General features: G+C 57.7%; 1 protein-coding gene across 1 annotated transcript in view; it reads left to right on the top strand.

Annotated features, from left to right (window-relative positions):
• The window catches only part of SCUBE1 (signal peptide, CUB domain and EGF like domain containing 1), a 188,451-nt gene that overhangs the window by 109,490 nt on the left and 60,721 nt on the right, over positions 1–18,240 (top strand). The window contains exons 5-6 of the mRNA XM_007941796.1: positions 13,956–14,081; positions 17,809–17,925. Coding sequence (XP_007939987.1) covers positions 13,956–14,081; positions 17,809–17,925 — 243 coding nt within the window. The remainder of the gene's footprint in view (positions 1–13,955; positions 14,082–17,808; positions 17,926–18,240) is intronic.

Raw genomic sequence — 18,240 nt, 5'->3', positions numbered from 1 at the left:
CTCCCACGGGGTCAGGTACCCACTTCACCACACAGTCTGGGGGACTTGGATAACTCCCACGGGGTCAGGTCCCTGCTTCACCACAGTCTGACAGACTCCCTCTCTCTCAGCCTCAGTGTCTCCCAGAGCCAGGGCTCCCAGAGTTACCTGGCATCCAACGTTGTTGAGAAATTTTGTTAGGAAGGTTCCCAACACGCCTGGCACAGAGGCACTCCTGGGTGAGGGGATGGCCACGGTCATCCCCGTTTCTTGGGGAGCAGCTCCCCTCGTTGGTCCTCAGCCTCTCTCTGAAGAGACCTGTAGTGGAGTAAAAATGGCCCCAGCTGGGGCTGCCTCGGGGACGTTGCCTGGGGGGGGCACCAGGCTCGTGGTCAGCTGGAGGGCCAGTTGGGGGTAGCCCGGCTGGCTGGCGCCCTGGCCAGGCCTGAATTTGCCCGGGAGGATTTAATTTGGGGGCATGTGGTGGGTCAGAGCCTGCAGTGCCGCTAAAGGCCAGGCCGCCTCTAATGAGAGGCTGTCGGAGTGCCACACAGCCCAGATGCTTCTAGAGTGTAATTAGGGGATCGAGGTGGAGCCGGACAGGCGGGCTGTCAGGCCAGGGCCCCAGACAGGCACATCCCTGCACAAGTCCAAAGCCCAGAGTGGCAGAGCCCAGGTCCCTCCCTAGTGCAGGTGGAGCATTTGCTCAGGGTACGGAGGGCAGAGAGGCAATTCAGGCTTGGGCTCTGCCCCCTCAGAGAGCCCGCAGATGGCAGGAACACCCAGATACTAATCGTTAGGGTTCTGGGTGCAAGGGGTGTGCGGGAGTCGTAGGGCCCAGGCAAAGCTCTAATGCTGCAGAAGGTGGGAACAAGGAGGACTTCCTGGAGGAGGTGAAACCTTAACAGAACCTTAACCTCACAGTCAGAAGTTGCCATTCAAAGGAGGAGGGAGATGTGTGTCCAGGCAGTTGTTGGCTCTGAATCATAGCGCCGCTACGCAAAACAGAATGAAACACCGTCCGGTCCTGCTCAGTCCTCACAGCCGTTGCCGTGTGTGGGCCCGTCTTCGCAGGCACTGTGTCAGTTGGTCTCATTCGGGGTCTTCCCCCTTGTCACTGGCCTCCTTTGCCAAGTATGACCCCCTTCTCAGGGGCTGGTCCCTTCTGACACCATGACCAAAGCATGAGACAAAGCTGGTCATTCTAGCTTCCAAGGAGCAGTCTGGCTACATTTCCCCCAAGACAGATTAGTTCATTTTTCTGGCAGTCCACGCTATATTCACCATTCTTCACCAACACCACAATCCAAATGCATCAGCTCTTCTGTGTCTTCCTTGTTCATTGTCCGGCTGTCACATACATATGAAGTGACTAAAAATACCATGGCTTGGGTCAGGTGCACATTAGTCTTCAAGTATCACGTTTGCTCTTTAACACTTCAAAGAGGTCTTTTGCAGCAGATTTGCCTGGTGCATTTTGTTATTTGATTTCTTGACTGCTGCTTCCATGGGTGTTGATTGTGGATCTGAGTAAAATAAAATCCTTGACAACTTCAATCTTTTCCCCATTTATCATGATGGTGCTTAGTGGTCCAGTTGTGAGGATTTGTTTTCTTCCTGTTGAGGTATAATTCATATTGAAAACTGTAGTCTTTGATCGTCATCAGTAAGTGCTTCAAGTCTTCCTCACTTTCAGCAAGCAAGGTGGTGTCATCTGTGTGTCGCAGGTTGTTAATGAGAGTTCCTCCAATCCTGATGCCATGTTCTTCTTCATATAGTCCAGCTTCTCAGATTATTTGCTCAGCATACAGGTTGAATAAATATGGCAAAAAGATACAACCTTGACGCACTCCCTTCCTGAATTTAAACCCTTGTTTTTTCAAATAACTGCTCCTTTGTCTATGAACATATTTCTCATGAGCACAATTAAGTGTTCTGGAATTCCCATTCTTCTCAACGTTATCCAGAATTTGTTATGATCCACACAGTCGAGAAAACACAGGTAAACATCTTCCAGGTATTCTTTGCCTTGAGCCGAGATCCCTCTGACATCAGCAATCTCAGATGCCCTCGTTCCATATCCTCTTCTAAATCCAGCTTGAATTTCTGGTGATTCCCAGTCGATATACCGCTACAACTGTTTTTGAATTATCTTCAGCAAATTTTTACTTGCATGGGATAGTAATAATATTGCTTAATAATTTCCACATTCTGTTGGATTGCCTTTCTTTGGCATGTGTACAAATAGGGATCTCTTCCAGTCAGTTGTCCAGGTAGCTGTCTTCCAAATTTCTTGGCTTAAATGAGTGAGTGACTCCAGAGCAGCATCCGTGTGTTGAAACATCTCAGTGGGTATCCTGTCGATTCCTGGAGCCTTGTTTTTCACCAATTTTTTTGGTGTAACTTGGACTTCTTCCTTCAGTACCTCTGTTTTTTGCATACGCTGCCTCCTAACATAGTTGAACATTGACTATTTCTTTTTGGTACAGTGACTCTGTGTGTTCCTTCCATCTTCTTTTGATGTTTCCTGCATCGGTCAATATTTTGTCCATAAAATCCTTCAGTATTACAGCCCAAGACTTAAATTTTTTCTTCAGTTCTTTCAGCTTGAGAAATACGGAGCGTGTTCTTCCCTTTCGGTTTTTCTAACTCCAGGTCTCTGCACATTTCATTACAGTCCTCTGTCTTCTCAAGTCGCCTTTGAAATCTTCTGTTCCACCCTTTTACCTCATCTTTTCTTCCATTTGCTTTAGCTCCTCTCCATTCAAGAGCAGAGCGACCCACACTCCCAGAGTCACTGAGGTGTAGCCAGGTGCGAGGGTTTGCCTCTCCCCGGGGCCATGGCAGATGTGGGGACAGCTGGAGGGGACACTGAGGACTTTCTGCCTGACCCTGTGGCACTAGATGGGGCGAGGGAACACTGAAGGTTCTCAGTTGCAGGAGGACACTCAGAGAGAAGTTCAGAAAGCTGTGGAGCTGGAGGAGGGCAGGTCTTCAAGTGTCTGCTCAACCAAGTCCTGGTCCAGGGAACTTGGCAGAAGACATCATTGCAGTGAACTGCTCTGTAAGTTGAGGATATAGCTGCTTACCTTGAAGGTGACCATGTCAAGGCCTGTCTCCTGTCACCCTCTGTGTTGGCCCTGGGCATTGCAGGATGAACACAGTGTGCTGCCTGCCTCCCAAGAGCTCACACAGGGGGTTCTGAGGAGGATGGAGGTGTCTCTGCCAGAATCGGAGGGGGTTGGGTCAGAAGTCCGGCGCCCTGCAGAATGTGCAGTTGGAAAGGGCTTTGAGGACAGAGTTTGGAAAAGTGGAAGGAGCCAGGTCATTGCACACCACAGGAACCCTTCCCATCAGAGTTGAGAATGTTCTGGAATGAAGGAGGATAGCCCAGGCCTTCACTGTCATCCATTTAGGTGAAAAAGGGAACATTCTCCTTGCTTCAGGGACATTCCCCATTGCTTCCAGGAATCCACTGTGGGTGGGCTCCGCAGTCACATGGAGGTCACAGCTGCCGCTGCCACGCAGTCACCTTCTCTGCCCTCATCCCCTCACTTGTCACGTGGGGACAAGTGTCCACTTTCCTCGGGAGGTTGAGGAGACCCTTCATGGGGTGTGCCGTGTGCCCAGTAGATGCTCATCAGTGGCACTGGGCTGAGGTGCTGTGGGCACCGGTCCTGTTTCCGGTCTGCCCCCTGCAGGCAGCCCCTCCGCCTCCCTCGGTCCCTAAGCTTTCTTGGTGTGCCCGTCTGTTAAGTGAGGATGATACCGGGACACTCGGGGACAGCAGGCCCACACACAGGCTGCGCTGGCTGGGTGTGCAGAGCCGTGCAGTGGTCCTCTGGGCCCCAGCCCGTCCCCGCCGCCGTGCCTGTGGCCTCGGCAGGACCAGCCCCTTCAGGGGGTAGGACATTGTTTGTTTTTCCCTGCAGAGCCGGGCAGTTCACACCTCCCACCCCCTCCCCACCCCCCAGTACTCCTGGCTTTTCTGAGGCTCCCTAACTCCCCATTGATGAGGTGGATGGAGCGGGCCAGCCCTTCTCCCCAGTCTGGAGGGGAGCTGGGCAAGATAATTGGGCTTTAAGCGCTGCCCTGCCATTCCCAGCTTGCCTTCCCTTTCCGCGTGTTTAAGGAACATGGATGTGGAAAATTACGTTATTGATGAAGTTGCCATAGCAACGACCCTTGGGAGGTACACATCCCCGCTTTGTCATCCAGGGCGGCTGAGGAGAAAGGCCCCCGTCCTGTGCAAACAGACAGCCCCGCCCTCGCTCCCCTGCGTGAATGCACCCGGGGACATTGCAGACGTGCTCACAACGGCTCAGCCGGGCCCATTTTGCCACCAGGGGCCTCTGGGCACCGGGCAGTGGAGTATCTGAAAGTACTAGAACGCCCTCGGGGAAATGGGCCAGGCTGGGAAAGGTCCCAGGGCCCGGAGAGGCACTCGTGGTGGGGGGGGCATTCAGGAGATCACGGGGCTCTGGGGAGAGAAAGTCATGGTCCCCGGACGCTGGCCGGGCCACGGACTCATGGTGTGGTCCCCAGTGAGTCTGTCTCACTGTGGTCATGCTCCCATGCACCTGTAAAATGGGCGTGGCGGTGCCCACTGGTTCCGGAAATACAGGCAGAGCTCAAATACTGTACATCATGTCTCCCTAAAAACCATAGGGCAAAGAGCCTTTTAAATGAGCTCCAGCCAGCCCTCTGCCCCCCAATAGCTGCTGTCCTCCCGTCGGCGGGGCCAGCCACAGCGGCCCCAGACGGCACCCTCCAGCATGTCTCCCCGAAGCCTCCAGAGATCACTCCCCCCATGTACACCCTTCTTCTGCTCCCTTCCCCGCTGCACGCTTCTCCAGCCGCCTCCCCTAGAGAAGGGAACAGGCCTTGAGTGAGGCCTGGGGGGCTCTCACTGTCCACACAAGCGGAACTGAGGCTCAGAGGCAAGTGAATGGCCAGTGTCACGCAGCAGGTGGCAGGTCCAAGCTTGGACACCGATGATGAGGCAGCAACGCCCCGTCTCCTCACCACCCCAGCCGAGGAGACATGCAGTCCGAGTTTGCAGAGTAGAATTGGATTCCGATGGATTGGATTCGATTAGCTTCGACCTGGCGGGCAGCCTGGCTGCCTGGCACAGGGCCCCTGGAGGCTGGTGTTTCTGGAAACGGCTGTAATGATACCTCACTTGCCCTCAAGGCGGGGAAATGAAGAGGACTTTCTGCTGAGTGGGTCACTCGGGTTCCTCCCCCGTGTCAGCTGCTGTCCTGGCTCCTACAGCAGGAGACAGGAGCAGAGATTCGGCCAGGCCCCCGGCCCGCAGCCCCCGGAAGCCTGCTCTGGGCCAGCCTGGCAGAGCCCTGGGCTTGGGTGGGCTGTGAGTGGCCTTGCCCTGTCCTTGAGGAGCCGACAGGCTGGCATTGGTGGGAAACGGTCTGCCAGTCAGAGCTAGCCAGAGAGGGCTGGCCACCACTGGGGGAGTTGGGGTGGCCCTGGGACCGCTTCCCAGGCTGTGACAGAGGGCCGAGTAGTGGACCCGTAACGGCCCTTCCGACAGGAGGCCAGGACCGCTCCAGAACAGAAGCACTTTGCTGTGGGCACCTCACATGTCCTTGGGCTTTCCTTTTGTCTTCCTGTCTCCCTGTGCCGTGGCCCTACTCCCACCTCCAGGAAGGGCCCAGGGGGCTTTCCCTCCTGTTAGCTTCCCTGCTCCTCAGCAGGGGGAAGGCCACCCACTCCAGCTCCTGGGAACAGAGGCGCTCCAGAAGGTGGAGCTGGTGCCCTTTCCCTGCCCCAGCCCGGGTGCCACTGTCACTCCCTTGGGAGGCAAGGAGTCAGGGAGGAGGTCCTTAGGCCCCTTTCAGCAGCGAGGTCTCTAAGTCCATAAACCAGTGCCTCCCAGACGGCAGGGTCAGGGAAGCTCCCAGGACGCCCATAGATGTTTCATAGGGGAGGGTGGTGGTCTTTGGCTTCGGCTGCAGGACTTGTCAGAGCCTTTAATGTGTGCTGTGAATTTCTTACATCAGGCATCCTGTGTCACATAGAACACACGCTGGGCATGCCACGTAGCGTGTCCAGTTCTCTATCCCGTCACCTTGCCCCGGAGTGACGGTCAGCGGGTCTGACCCGTTCTCGGACTGGGTGGCCTGTATCCCTCCCTTCTTTCTCCTGCCTCCCTCTGACGTCTCTGCCCTTCCCTGCCTTTCTGTTTCTTCTTCTTCTTCCTCCTTCCTGCCTCACTTCCTCTCCTTCCTTCCCTCCTTGCTGTCACAACGTGCTGCGTTCTAACTCTGTGCCAGGCTCTGTGGCAGGTACTTGTGGTGCAAGAAAAACACAACTTATATCTCCTCATGGGTAGCTCGTGGTTGGCAGGAGTGAGATCTGGTTTAGTGGCCTCCCACTGACTGACCACCAGGCAGAAGGCAGAGGAGTGAAGCTGAGTGACAGGTGCGTGCCGTGGATGCTCTTACGATAATCACACCTCATTCAGACCCCGCTCCGGGCCACACACTCGCCTGTGATCTCTTCTGAGCGCCCTACAGTCCTGGGAGGGGAAGATTAACATGACCCCATTTGACGGCTGAGAGGACAGAGACCAGAGAGGGTGGGCCGGGCAGAGGTGCAGGTACAACGCGAGGGAGGCCCAGCAGCCGCCCTCCTCTTGTGTGCCGTCCCCCGTGACGGGCCTTGGTGGTGAGGGGCTGCGCCAGGCCTGCTGCGGGCCTGGGCACTGCCTCTCTCCTCATCCCCTCAGCGAACGTTTGCTCAGTGTCTGCCGTGTGCAGCCCCTGCTCTGTACACCAGGGGGGGTGTACACAGTCCCTGTCCTCAGGAGCCACAGCCTGGTGAGAGAGGACAGCAGGGAGGTGGCCCAGGAGTAAATGCAGAGCCACTCTGTGATCAGGAGGAGCCCAGAAAGGCTCGGGGGCCTGGGGCTACGGTGTCAGAGAGGCTCCCCGGGGAGAGTGAACAGGCCTCTGTTAGCAGAAGGGGCTGCTTCCAGGCTGAGGACCGGGGCACAGGCCCCGCTGGTGGGGAGCTCAACACTGTCCTCGCAGGTTGGTCTCGCCAGCGGACGTCGTCCTCTCCCTGTGCTGGAGAGGCAACCAGGGTGCCAGGGGCTGTGGCCTTGATGGAGCCGCTGCTCTGGGCACCACCAGGCCTGCCCAAGGCCCAGGGCCCAGGCCTCCTGGCGCCCAGGCTCTAAGCCTACAAAGGCTGAAGGCCTGAGGGGGACTCAGGGCAAGCGGTCCAGGGGGCTGGAGACTGAGGGTGTTGTAAAACCTGCTGCCGGGAGCGTGAGCTGTCTGCAGTAACTGAAGTGGTGGTAGGGACAGTCCGAAGCAAGGCCACGTGGATGTTCTTATGACCTGGTGCCGCAGAGCGAGGAGCCGGGGTGCCCACGTAGGGCGTCCACGTGACGTCTGGCTCTATGCGTGCAGCTTGGAGCGCTCTCAGCAGGGGCATATTTGAATCACCCCTGAGTTGTAATAGGCTCTGACGTCTGAGGCCAGTTCACAGAGACAGCCGGTGCCAAGCTCTGTGCCACCCGGCAGCACCCTGCTCCCTGGCAGCCACCTGGGCCCCACCAAGTGCAGCCCAGCGACCCCAGGCCAGAGGGCCCCTCTCACTGTCCTCTGTGCCTCACTTTTTCCGTCTGTAGGATGGGTGAGCGACGTGGTCCCCAAGGACCTGTTCAGCACCACCCTCTGGTTGTGGGAGCCACCCAGCCGAGGCTGCCAGTGCCGGTGCTGCTGGGAGGGGCTGCAGCTACCGTGGGTCCCGTGCCTGCAGCTGGCAGCGGAGCTGAGTAGGGGATGCCCAGCAAGGGGCCCAGGTTGGGCCCTCGGGGACATCCTTGGAGTGGTGGCCGGGGTCATTTTAGGATGTGAGGCTGGTGCTCTGGTGCACACCCAACTCAGGGAGCCGGTGGCTCTGGGAGGGTCGCCCCAGACACGCAGCCTGACCACGTTCCCACCTCCCACTCCCGCATCCGCTGGCCTCAGCCATGCAGTGTGGGTGCGGCTCCTTCTCGCCTCAGCCTTGGTGCGACTGCTGTTCCCCGCTGCTCACTCCACTTCCTCGTGGCTGCCTGCTGGGCTGAGAAGAACACGGCCAGGACCTGTACCCAGACTCTCACATCCCTCACTTCACTATGGATACATGAGTGTCCCCTCCAGGCCAGGGCCTCTGTGGGATGGAGAGGATACCGCCCAAGATCTGCCAGAGAGCAGTCAGCATGGTCAGTGCTAGGAAGGAATGGCCAGAACGGGCTCTGACCAGCGTAGGGAACCAGGAAGGCTTCCTGGAGGAGGAGGCAGTGGTAAGTGGCCCCATAGAGCAAGCCACAGCCTCTGGGGTGTCACCCCCAGGAGACCTCCTGTGAGCCTCTGTCCAATGCAGGTAACAGAGCACCTCTCAGCCCAGCATAGGCAAGGGGGAAATGGCACAGGTGCATGGAGGCCTCAGGTGTAGCCATGGCTGCACACCCCGACGACCCCTGGGATTCACACTGTTTGGTAGAGAGGCTTTCCCGGCCTCCTTTCCTGGGCCTCTCCCCTTTCCCTGGTTTCCTCGGGGGAGGGGGATTCTCCTCGTGGGCTCTCCCCTTGTTCTTGTTTTGTTTAGAAAAATACAGTTTTTTAATTAAAAAAAAAAAAATTACATACTGACATGTAGTGAGTTTTTATTGGTGTTTTAAGATAAGTAAATAAGTAGCCCATTTCTCTTTCAGTCTCTGGGATGGTAACCGTGACGGACATAGCATGGAAGCACCTGAGCGCGTTCCCCGGGCTCCGTTAGAGTTGCTCAGGCCGGCCAGGTCCCGGGGCCTCCGTGCCAACGTGCTCCAGCTGGTCCTCAGCCCTCAGCTGGGGGTGGAGGCCAGGACGGGAGAGGCGTGGTGTTCAGAGCAGGTGCGGCTCCCAGCCAGCCCTTCCGCTTAACAGTGGAGGGAGAGGGAGCCCGGCATATTGCCTTTTCTCCATCTCGGGTCTTCAGGTGGAGGCGGAGAGCCTCATCCTCATCTCCCACAGTTGTTGAGCGGACAGAGACCACCCCCGAGACTGACTGACAGGTGGGCTCACCCTTCCTGGTTTGAGATTCCGTTGCTGAGTGTCCCATTGACTTTGGTAGAACCCTGCATCACTCCCCCACCTTATCCTTGGCCAACAGAATGACAGTGACATCTTGGCTCATGGTTCAAGTCTAGATTCTGCAAAAAAGATCACCTGGCAAGCCCATGGTTTGGAATGAAATGCACTGATTTTGACACTCAGGATTGGGTAGCCGAGGTCCAGGGCGGCATTGATGCCCAGTGACAAATCTGTGGTTGGCGACGGCTACCCCAAGTTGTGATTCTCTGCCTGGGACTGGAAATTCAGTTCCCTCTCTTTACCCCTTGTGAGCCCAAGTGACAGAGGTTCCGGGTCCTTCCCGGGCAGCCATGGGCTTAAAGCACTGCTCTTCTGTGTGGCGTCGGGCAGCCCCAGAGGGCAGGCAGCCCTGCCCAGGTGGGGGTGGGGGACTCAGGGTGCAACTGTGTGGTAGTGGTGTAAGAGGGGCACAGGGGTGTAACCCAGGTGCCAGCAGGTTCCATGGGATTGGTGGAGTTTGAAACAGGCCTGAGATTTCGTTTATGGAGACAAGACAGGGTGCCCTAGGAGGAAAGAGAGGCACATCGGGGGGAGGGGGCGTGGGGGCACTTCTTGTTTCTTTTCTTTAAGGCATCTTCCAGGGACCATTCTCTGGAGATAGATGCCCTGCTCGGTAAAGTGGAGGGCCAACGAAGAAGGGCAAGGGCCTCGACAAGATGGGCTGACCCGGTGGCTGCAGCGAGGGGCCCAGGTAGAGCAAGGATCGTGGGGCTGGCACAGGACGGGGCACTGTTTCGTTCCGCTGGGCATGGGGTCGCTGTGAGTCGGAGACGACTCGACGGCACCTAACAACAGCGACTTTTTTTTTTAACTTCTTGTTGTGATTTGGGTGAAAGTTTACAGAGCAAATTGGTTTTCCGTTCAGCAGTTTACACACGTTTTGTTTCATGACATTGATTGTGGCCCCCACAATGTAACAGCTCTCTTCCCACTTCCTCCCTGTGTTTACCTCTTCCCTGTGTCCTTCTCTCCTATCCCTCTCCGCCTTCTGAGCTTCAGCCCTGGGTAAATGCTGCCGTTTTGGTCTCTGTGGTTGATTGTTCTGAGGGCGTACCTGCCTGGTGTTACACGTCCACCCCACAGGCCTGTCTGCTGTTTGCCTGTAAGCTGACCCACAGGGATGAGTTCAGTTTCAGGCCTGAAGGGTGTCTAAGGGCCAGTCTTAGGGATGCCACCAGTCTTACCGGACCACTATGCCTGGTCTTTTTTTTATTATTTTAATTTGTCTTCCACTTCCTCCTCTCACCCTCTGGGACCTTCTGTTGCAGTCCCTTTCAGAGCAGTCAGCGGCAGTAGCCCGTCACCATAGAGTTCTGGTCTCAGCTAAAGTTTGTGTGGCCCGTTAGTCCTTGGAACTAATTGTATTTGATTTTCTTCACTTCTCTTTGCTCTGGATGGGGAGGGACCAGTAGTTGCATCTTCGAAGGCTGCTCACAAGCCTTTAAGACCCCAGTCACTACTTTCCACAGTAGGACGTAGAACGTTGACTTTCTGGACTGTGTTTTGCCAGTTGACCTTGATAGACCCACAGCTGTGGTCCTGAGTCCCCACCCAGTGACTCATTCCCTCAGAGTGTTTGGTTATGGCTAAGGAATTTGTGTAACTTTGTCCCCTGTTTGCTCTACTATATATATGGGTATATTTACAGCACACACAAACACTATGTGGAACCACCGTCCTCCAAATCTGTACACGGCCCTGGATGTGGTCTCACTCACCTACCTGTTTGTCTTGCCGTCTGCCTCTGTGCCCATTCATACGGGACCGTGGGTGTGATGTGTTCCCGTTTGTGGTCTTTGGTGGGATGGGACGTGTGTGGACGGTGGTCGGCAGATGCTCTGATTGCTGACCTGCAGAGCACGTGTAGAAGGTGGTGGAAGACGGAGCTGGGCAGCAGGCGTGAACGTCAAATCCTGTGTGTTCTCCGGGGACCGGGGAGCCACCGAAGCATGTGAGCAGGGACTGCAGGTGGCCCTGGGCTCTGAGCTCACCGGTGATTGACGATGGCATTCACCGTGGCCAGGGAAGAGATGGCGGCGGTGCACTGGCAGATTCTCTCCTTCTGCAGGAGGCCAGGTTGCACAGCCAACCACTGCCCCCGTGCACACCCGCCTGTCAGCGAGGCTTGTGTGTTGCTATGATACGGAACAGGTTGCAGTGCAGCTTCCAGGCTAAGATGAGGAAGTAAGGCCTGGGCATCTGTTTCCTAAGATCGGCCAGTGCAGACCCCGTGGCACACAGCAGTCCCCTCCTGTTGTGTGTGGGCACAGGACTGTGCAGCGTTCTGTTACGTTTGTGCACAGGGCCCACAGAGAGGCACTTGGTGGCCACACCCACAGGCCAACCCTTGCCAGGGCAGGAGTCTCTTGGGGACCTGAGAGGAGGCTGGTTGTGTCCCAAAGGCTCCACAGAGTTCTGCCCCAAAAGCCTCTCCTGAAATGGGGCTGTCCACCCAGCCAGGCCTCGGCCTTCAGAGGTCAGTGCCTCCATGGGAACAGCGGGGCTCTGCTCCTGGGCTTGTGCCGTCCTCCGTGAGGCAGAGACTGTCCCCACCCCAGAGCCGGTTACTCAGCCTTCACCAGCACACCGCTGGAGTCGAGAGTGTCAGAAAGAAAGATCACCTGGTGAGAAGTCCATGGTTTAAGAGCAGCTGATGGTTTCTAAAGCTCTGAGGTGAGACTCAGGCTTCAGCTTCTTGGAGTCGAGGTGTGGGAGGCCGTGAGAGTCACACTGTGATGGGCCTTACTGCTGGGGTGCTGGTCAGCTGGGCACCTGAGGTCACCCCAGCAATTTGAGGAGAGAAGATCAGGCTGAAAGGATAAGAGTAACACAGTCAGGTGCGTCTGTTGTTTGGCTCTTATTTTTCCTTCAGAACTTGGTTTGAATCTTTGTGATGGCTACCAACGTGGTTTTGCTTTTTCCACTTCTGTGAGTTCCGGGTGGCCCAGGCCCGTGCCTAAAGTGGGCAGGGCCAGGAGGCTGACGCGTGGTCCTGGGGACAGGACGCCCATCTGCAAGCCTGTGCCAGACTGCCCCCTTCCCAGCCCCTCACCGTGGGAGGCGGGAGGCGAGGCACTGAGCCAGGGTGTCAGCAGACATGGCTCTTCCCTTTTATCAGCTGTCAGCCTCTTCATGGACTTGTGGCCTACGACTTCTTGCTTGACCCTTGGCCTCATAAACTCTGGAAATTGCTCATGAGTCACCAGGAAGTTAAATGTTGGCCCTGGTCAGCCGACGAGGGTCTGAGTCTCCAGGCCATCGGGAAGCGAAGAGCCAGGCCTCTGGGGCTGAGGGGTGATTGGGGAAGGTGAGGAAGTCAGAGGTCCAGTCTGAGGACCCCTGTTCACAGCAGTGCCCTCCAGGTGTGTCTCAGGGGAGTTCACGGAGCACAGACTGGGGCCTGGGGGCCTCGAGGCCTTCGTGCTGGACGGGCACCCCAGCCCTGCACACAGTGTGGCCTCCAGGGGGACAGGGATTTGTAGTCAGAGGTCCCAGTCAAGTCCTGAGCCCCCGGGGAGCCTTTCCATGAGTTTTCTCACCATGGCCCCTTGTCTGAAGGGGGCACTGGTGAAACCCACCTTCCCTGAGGTTGCAAGGGCTGGTACCCAGAATGGGCACAAGATGGTTGTTGCTGCCCAGGGTCAGGCACCACAGTGGAAGCCTTTGGGAGCCTGGGACGGGTGGTGACAGTGATGAGGCTGGCTTGCGAAGGCTGGGCTTCCAAGCGCCCGAGAACGGGGAGGCCTAGGAGAGCCAGCCTTGGACAAGGCTCTGGGTGAGAAAGCTCTGTGGCAGGAGGCAGGTCCCTGCAGGGCCAGGTCACGGCCAGCCCTGCACTTGCAGGAAGCTCTGCTTCACATGTCCTGTCAACCCCAGGGAGGCTACAAGCTGGAGGGGCCTGAAGCCGCCACATGGGGACGTATTTGCTTTAAAAAGTGGCCTCTGCCATCCACGGGATGCGTGCGGATTGCAGGGATGCACTTAGGCATGTGAGCGTGAACCAGGGGCTGGGGTCTGCCAGGGCAGGCGCGCCGGGACAGGTAGGTGCCTGAGGACAGGTCAAGGCCAGTGAGGGTGGCCGGCCCGGCTGCATGGCTCTGTAGGTCCTGCATGGGCGGCATGGACCGGGTACATTAGAGCCAGCACACTGGGGCATCGCAGCCCTGCAGCGCAGTGTGCAGGGCGGCCCTGGGGCTGGTGAGGCGGCCCGTCTGAGAGCTGCTGCCATGTGCAGTCTGTCGGCCAGGGTCAGCAGCCCCTCATTTGTGCTTAAGCACAGGGACGGGAGGATAGTGGGGCTGATCTGCCTTTGGGTGTGACCCCTGGACGCAGACCAGGACATGGCGTCAGCCTTCGGCCGCTGTGACACACCCACCTAGCACCGCTGACCAATCCCCTGTCCTCTCTGAGCCAAGAGGAGTCTCCCCAAGTGCTAGGGAAATCTTTTGCACCCTGAAAAGTGCCTCATAGCCATCACTTAAAGGCCCGGTGCCACCACACCTGCTCTCAGGACCGCTGGACAGTCTTGACTTACAAGAGCCTGTGGACTGTATCTCAGACGCTGCCCGAGGGCAGGGCATTTCCTCAGTGAGTCCCAACGTGACTCCCAGTGTGCGGCCTGGCTCTACACCTGGGCCTCGTGTCCTTGGTCTCTTGCTAACGGACTCCTACCCAGATGGTGGCCACCGTCTACAGGTGCCGGCGAGTGTGAATGGCAGCCCCCAAGAGCGCCACGTGGCTGAGACACTACACGGCTGTCTCATTTCAACTGGTCATTCTCTCTTTCTTCCTGGTCTCAACCCCTCTCTTGTCTGTCTCTCTTCCCAGAGGGTATGAACTGCATGAACAAAGACCATGGCTGTGCCCACATCTGCCGGGAGACGCCCAAAGGTGGGGTGGCCTGTGACTGCAGGCCCGGCTTTGACCTTGCCCCAAACCAGAAGGACTGCACACGTAGGTAGATGGAGGCAAATGGGTCAGACACCCCCACGCGTCTCCTGCTATTGCTTTGAGAGGGTCCGTCCAGTCCGCTGGACACTGGCCAGGGAGGGCTCACAGCCCCTTGGAGGGAGCTGGGGAGGCACAAGGGGCAGGGGCCCTGAACCCCAGCCTTGGGGTCTTCCCCACCCACACAATGCGCCGAAGCAGCCCCAGCGGCTGGGCTGCTATGGCCCCTGCAGGGCTTGTTGCAGCCCCACTCCTGTCCCCACAACCCAGTGAATGTGAGGCACAAGGCATCTGGCCCCTGAGCCCAAACTCTCCCACGGGAGTGGAGGGGCTGTGGCACAAGAGGTCTGAACACCTGGGGTCTCGGGGGGCTGCAGCAGCCCCTGGCAATGGGGTGGCGTAGAGATGGAGCTTGGCTCTGTACTGGCCATGTTTCCAGGATCAGAGATCCTCACAGCCCAACCCCCAGGGTTCCTGCAGGGGCCGAGCGTGTAAATGGTGGTGTCCTGGGGTACCAGGGTGGAGGAGGCCTGCTCAGGGGTCCGCTCGGGAAGGGTCTTCTCACTGGACTCCCAGCTTCCTCGAGGCCACCCAGCTCCTTGGGAGGAGTAGGAGCAGGGAACGAACAGGACAGTGGCTCGACACTCAGTGTGTCCCCAAGAGCTTGGGCCCTGCGCCGCCTCCCGACAGCTACCTGTGGAGATGGCAGGGTGTAGCCTGTCCCTGCTGCCCAGCAGGGACACTGATGTAATGCTTGCTGTGTCTGCAAAGAGTGGAGCGAGGCTGTTGGAAACACCACCCATCTCTGGCCAGAGGTGAACGCTTCTCCCAGAGATGCCCACTTTCTGATGCGGAAAAACAGGAGGATAGTTCCGTTCCACCTCACGGCGTCTAAAGCGACCCTCACTCAGCCATTCAGAAAGGGGACAGTGAGGCCAGCAGCCTGCCCCCATCATCCTGGCGAGAAGACAGGTGGCCCTTCGTCACTGGGAGTGCCTCTGTTGTCATCAGCTGTCCTTTGGACGTCTTCACACGTCTTTCCCAATATGCTCTCCCCACACTGTGCAAGGCCCTGGGGCCCAGCTGCCTCAGGAACTCACGTGCCAGCTCCTGCTCCATGAGTCGTCTGTTCCTGGTGAAGATGTTTCCTTCTGCCCAGGTGCAGTCCAAGCTGGGCCCGGCCTCATCGTTCCTGACTGTCTCCTGTAGGATGTCTAAGACACACTCACAAAAGTCGAGGGGGCTGAGTGGAGTTTCTTTGGGGGTTTGGAAATGAAGAGGCACTCATGCTGTCACCAAGGCAGGGCCAAACAGGCAATCTCAACTGGGAAACACCCAGCCTGGACCCTGCCCTGCCAGCCAGACCGTCCTCTCTACACCAGACGATCCCGCTGACTGCTCAGGAACTTTCTGGACAAAACGTGACCAGGTCCAGCTCCTGGTCCTTCTGAGCTGGGTGCGCCAAGACTCCCCAGGAGAAAGACCAAGGTCGAGAACATGTGGAGGTAGAAGGCTTGGGGACAGCCTGGATGGGAAAGGGTTCCTTCATTTCACAAGATTGGTTGAGCGTCACCGGTGGACCACGTGTCGGGGGGAAGAGCAGCAGCAGGTGTCCAACGTGGGTGGTGGCTGGGAGCAGCCACTCTGTATTTCCCTCGTGGCATCTGGGACGGAGACTCTGTGGAGATGGTCGATTGAGAGAGCATCGCCTGAGTGGCTGACTTGGTCCCAGAGAAGGCAGGGCTCCCATTAGCCGACACTGCGCCCCCACCCTCCTGACCACCTGTTTGTCAGAGAAGAGCCAAACCCTTGCTGGAACGTTTGCCGGTTGAGAAACTGTCCTAACCTCCCCACTGCCTTGCTGGATATCTCACCAAGGCGGGTAGAGCCTGTGCTTCACCTTACACGACATCAGAGCCAAGCAGTGGGTGACTGCCTGCTGGCCCGGCACGAAGGAACTGAACTGGTGGCTGCCCGGTCCATTGGCGTGGGGTCCTTCCGTGTGGTTAACGTGGCCCGGGTAACACAGGTTGGCTCAGCTCTGACACTTCCCCTGCAGCCCTGGAGGTCACTGGAGGTCCAGCAGCTTCTTGAAGTTTGAATTGGGCAGGAGTTGAGGCCCAACTCGGCCAGCCCCTCCGGGCCCCACATTTCCTCTGTCTGGAACCCAAGACCCACCCCAGTCCTCTGAGCACATGCACCCTTTTGTTTCCCTTGAGCTCAAGGTTCGGGCGTCTCTGGGTACACACTGTTGCAAACTCAGCCCTCGGGCTCCAGGAGAAGCTGGGCGGAGAGAAGGCCCTGAGTACAGAACCTCCTCCCAGGGAGGCCACTCCTCGGTCATTATTCGGGGCACAGCCGCCTCCAGGAGCCAGGGCCCCAGGGGGAGTGGCAGCAGGTCCCTCCCTGACTTCTCCCCAGCTCCACCCCCGCCCTCTGACAGGAGGCTTCCCTGTCTCTCCACTCACCTGGGTGAGAGGAGGTGACCCCACGGCTGACGAGTTCATCCAGAGCGCCAAGATGGAGCCTCATCCTGTGTCCTGAAGCAGAGCGCCTGGTCCCTGTAGGTTCACCCCTGCAAGTCGGTCCCTCCTGGGATGGTCACTAGTCCCGGTTACTGAGAGTCTGGGGCAGGGGGCAAGATCCTGTCCTTCTCCAGCTATTCTCACTTGACACGCGATTGCCTGTGACCAGGCTGCCTGGACCCTGCTAGCACTTGGGACCAGCACCCCCCAAAGCCTGGGAAACACAGCCATGGACGTCAGCTCGGAGACGTTGGATCCCTTCCCATGGTGTTGCCACCGACTGGCTGCCATCCACCATTAGCTGCGCCCTGTGTCGATCCGATCACATGTCACAGGGCCTGCGGCTTCGGAGCGCTGGGTGTCTCTGAGCAGGGCGGGTCTGAGGTTCACTTGTGCATACTGAATTTGCATATTCAAGCATTAGGCTTTTGCCAAGTCAGTGAATACAGACAGCATTCTGCGCAAATGGCTAAGAAGACAGGACGCCCACGAGGCCTGGGGCGCCCTTGCATCCTGATGCTTGGCGCGGCGCCCCCTCTTAGCACAGGGACGCAGGGCTCTGAGAACGCCTTCCAGAGATCCAGAGCCCTGCTTCTCATTGGGCGATAGTCACCCTGGGAAGGAAGATCGGTAGATTTCCTTTTAAATAAACGTGAACTTGTCCTTGCTTTTGGCTTAGCGTTTCCGAAAGGCCCCCTCACGTAGCATCCGTTGGTGTCGGTTTGTGTGGGAGGATCAGGCTCGGAGGGGACCGGCTCTGCGGGGCTGCTTGGAGGTGGATTGTGTGTGTTCACGCCCTTCCTCACACCCCAGACGGAGGCTTCCACAGCAAAGCTGTACAGGAGCTGGGGAGCGTCCCTTCTCCCCACGGCCCCTGCTCATCTGCCCTGGCGTCAGCGTTCACCCCATTGAGACAGGCTGTTGTAAAGTGCCCTCTGTGACTGAGGGTAGGATTCACGCAACCCCTCCAGCATCTTAGCTGTGGGTCAGCCCTTCTCCAAGCCCAGAAGGTGGTCTGCACACCTCTGTCCCATCCTGGGTCACACCTAAGGCGTGGATGGTTCCATCCAGAAGGCCTGGGAGCTGTGTGTCCACTGTCCAGCCCTCACGTACCTCCCCACCCCCGAAAAGAAAGCACCAACACCACAAACTAATGGTTTTGTTGTCGTTTGTTTACACACACGTCCGGACACTTTGGGCCTAACTAGTAACCTGTAACTATGGAAATGGAGGCTGCCAACACAGCTGCGAGGACACGGACACGGGCCCCACGTGTGGCTGCCACCAGAAGTACGCCCTCCGTGCAGACGGTCACACGTGCATCGGTAAGTAGGTGCCGCGACACTTACCACCCTCGACACCCTGCCCCTGTGGGGACCCCTGCCGTGTCCCAGTCTCCAAAGAGCAAGAGGAAGAACGCTCTCCTGCCCTGGTAATGACGGGGGCAGGCCTCCTAGAGAAGCTCTCTGTGGGGACTCAGCCACACGAGACCAGGCTTCTCTGCTCTAACCCAAAAACCAAACCCACTGCCATCGAGTCGTGTCCGATCATAGTGACCCCCCCTTGGGTTTCCGAGGCAGTATCACTACGGAAGTAGATTGCCCAACCTTCCTTCTGAGGAGTGGCTGGTGGGTTTGAAC

This window comes from Orycteropus afer, unplaced genomic scaffold (genome assembly GCF_000298275.1).
Source record: "Orycteropus afer afer isolate SDZICR_OR568_19922 unplaced genomic scaffold, OryAfe1.0 scaffold00083, whole genome shotgun sequence".
Taxonomy (NCBI): Eukaryota; Metazoa; Chordata; class Mammalia; order Tubulidentata; family Orycteropodidae; genus Orycteropus; species Orycteropus afer.
This window is presented reverse-complemented; position numbering and strand designations above follow the sequence as displayed.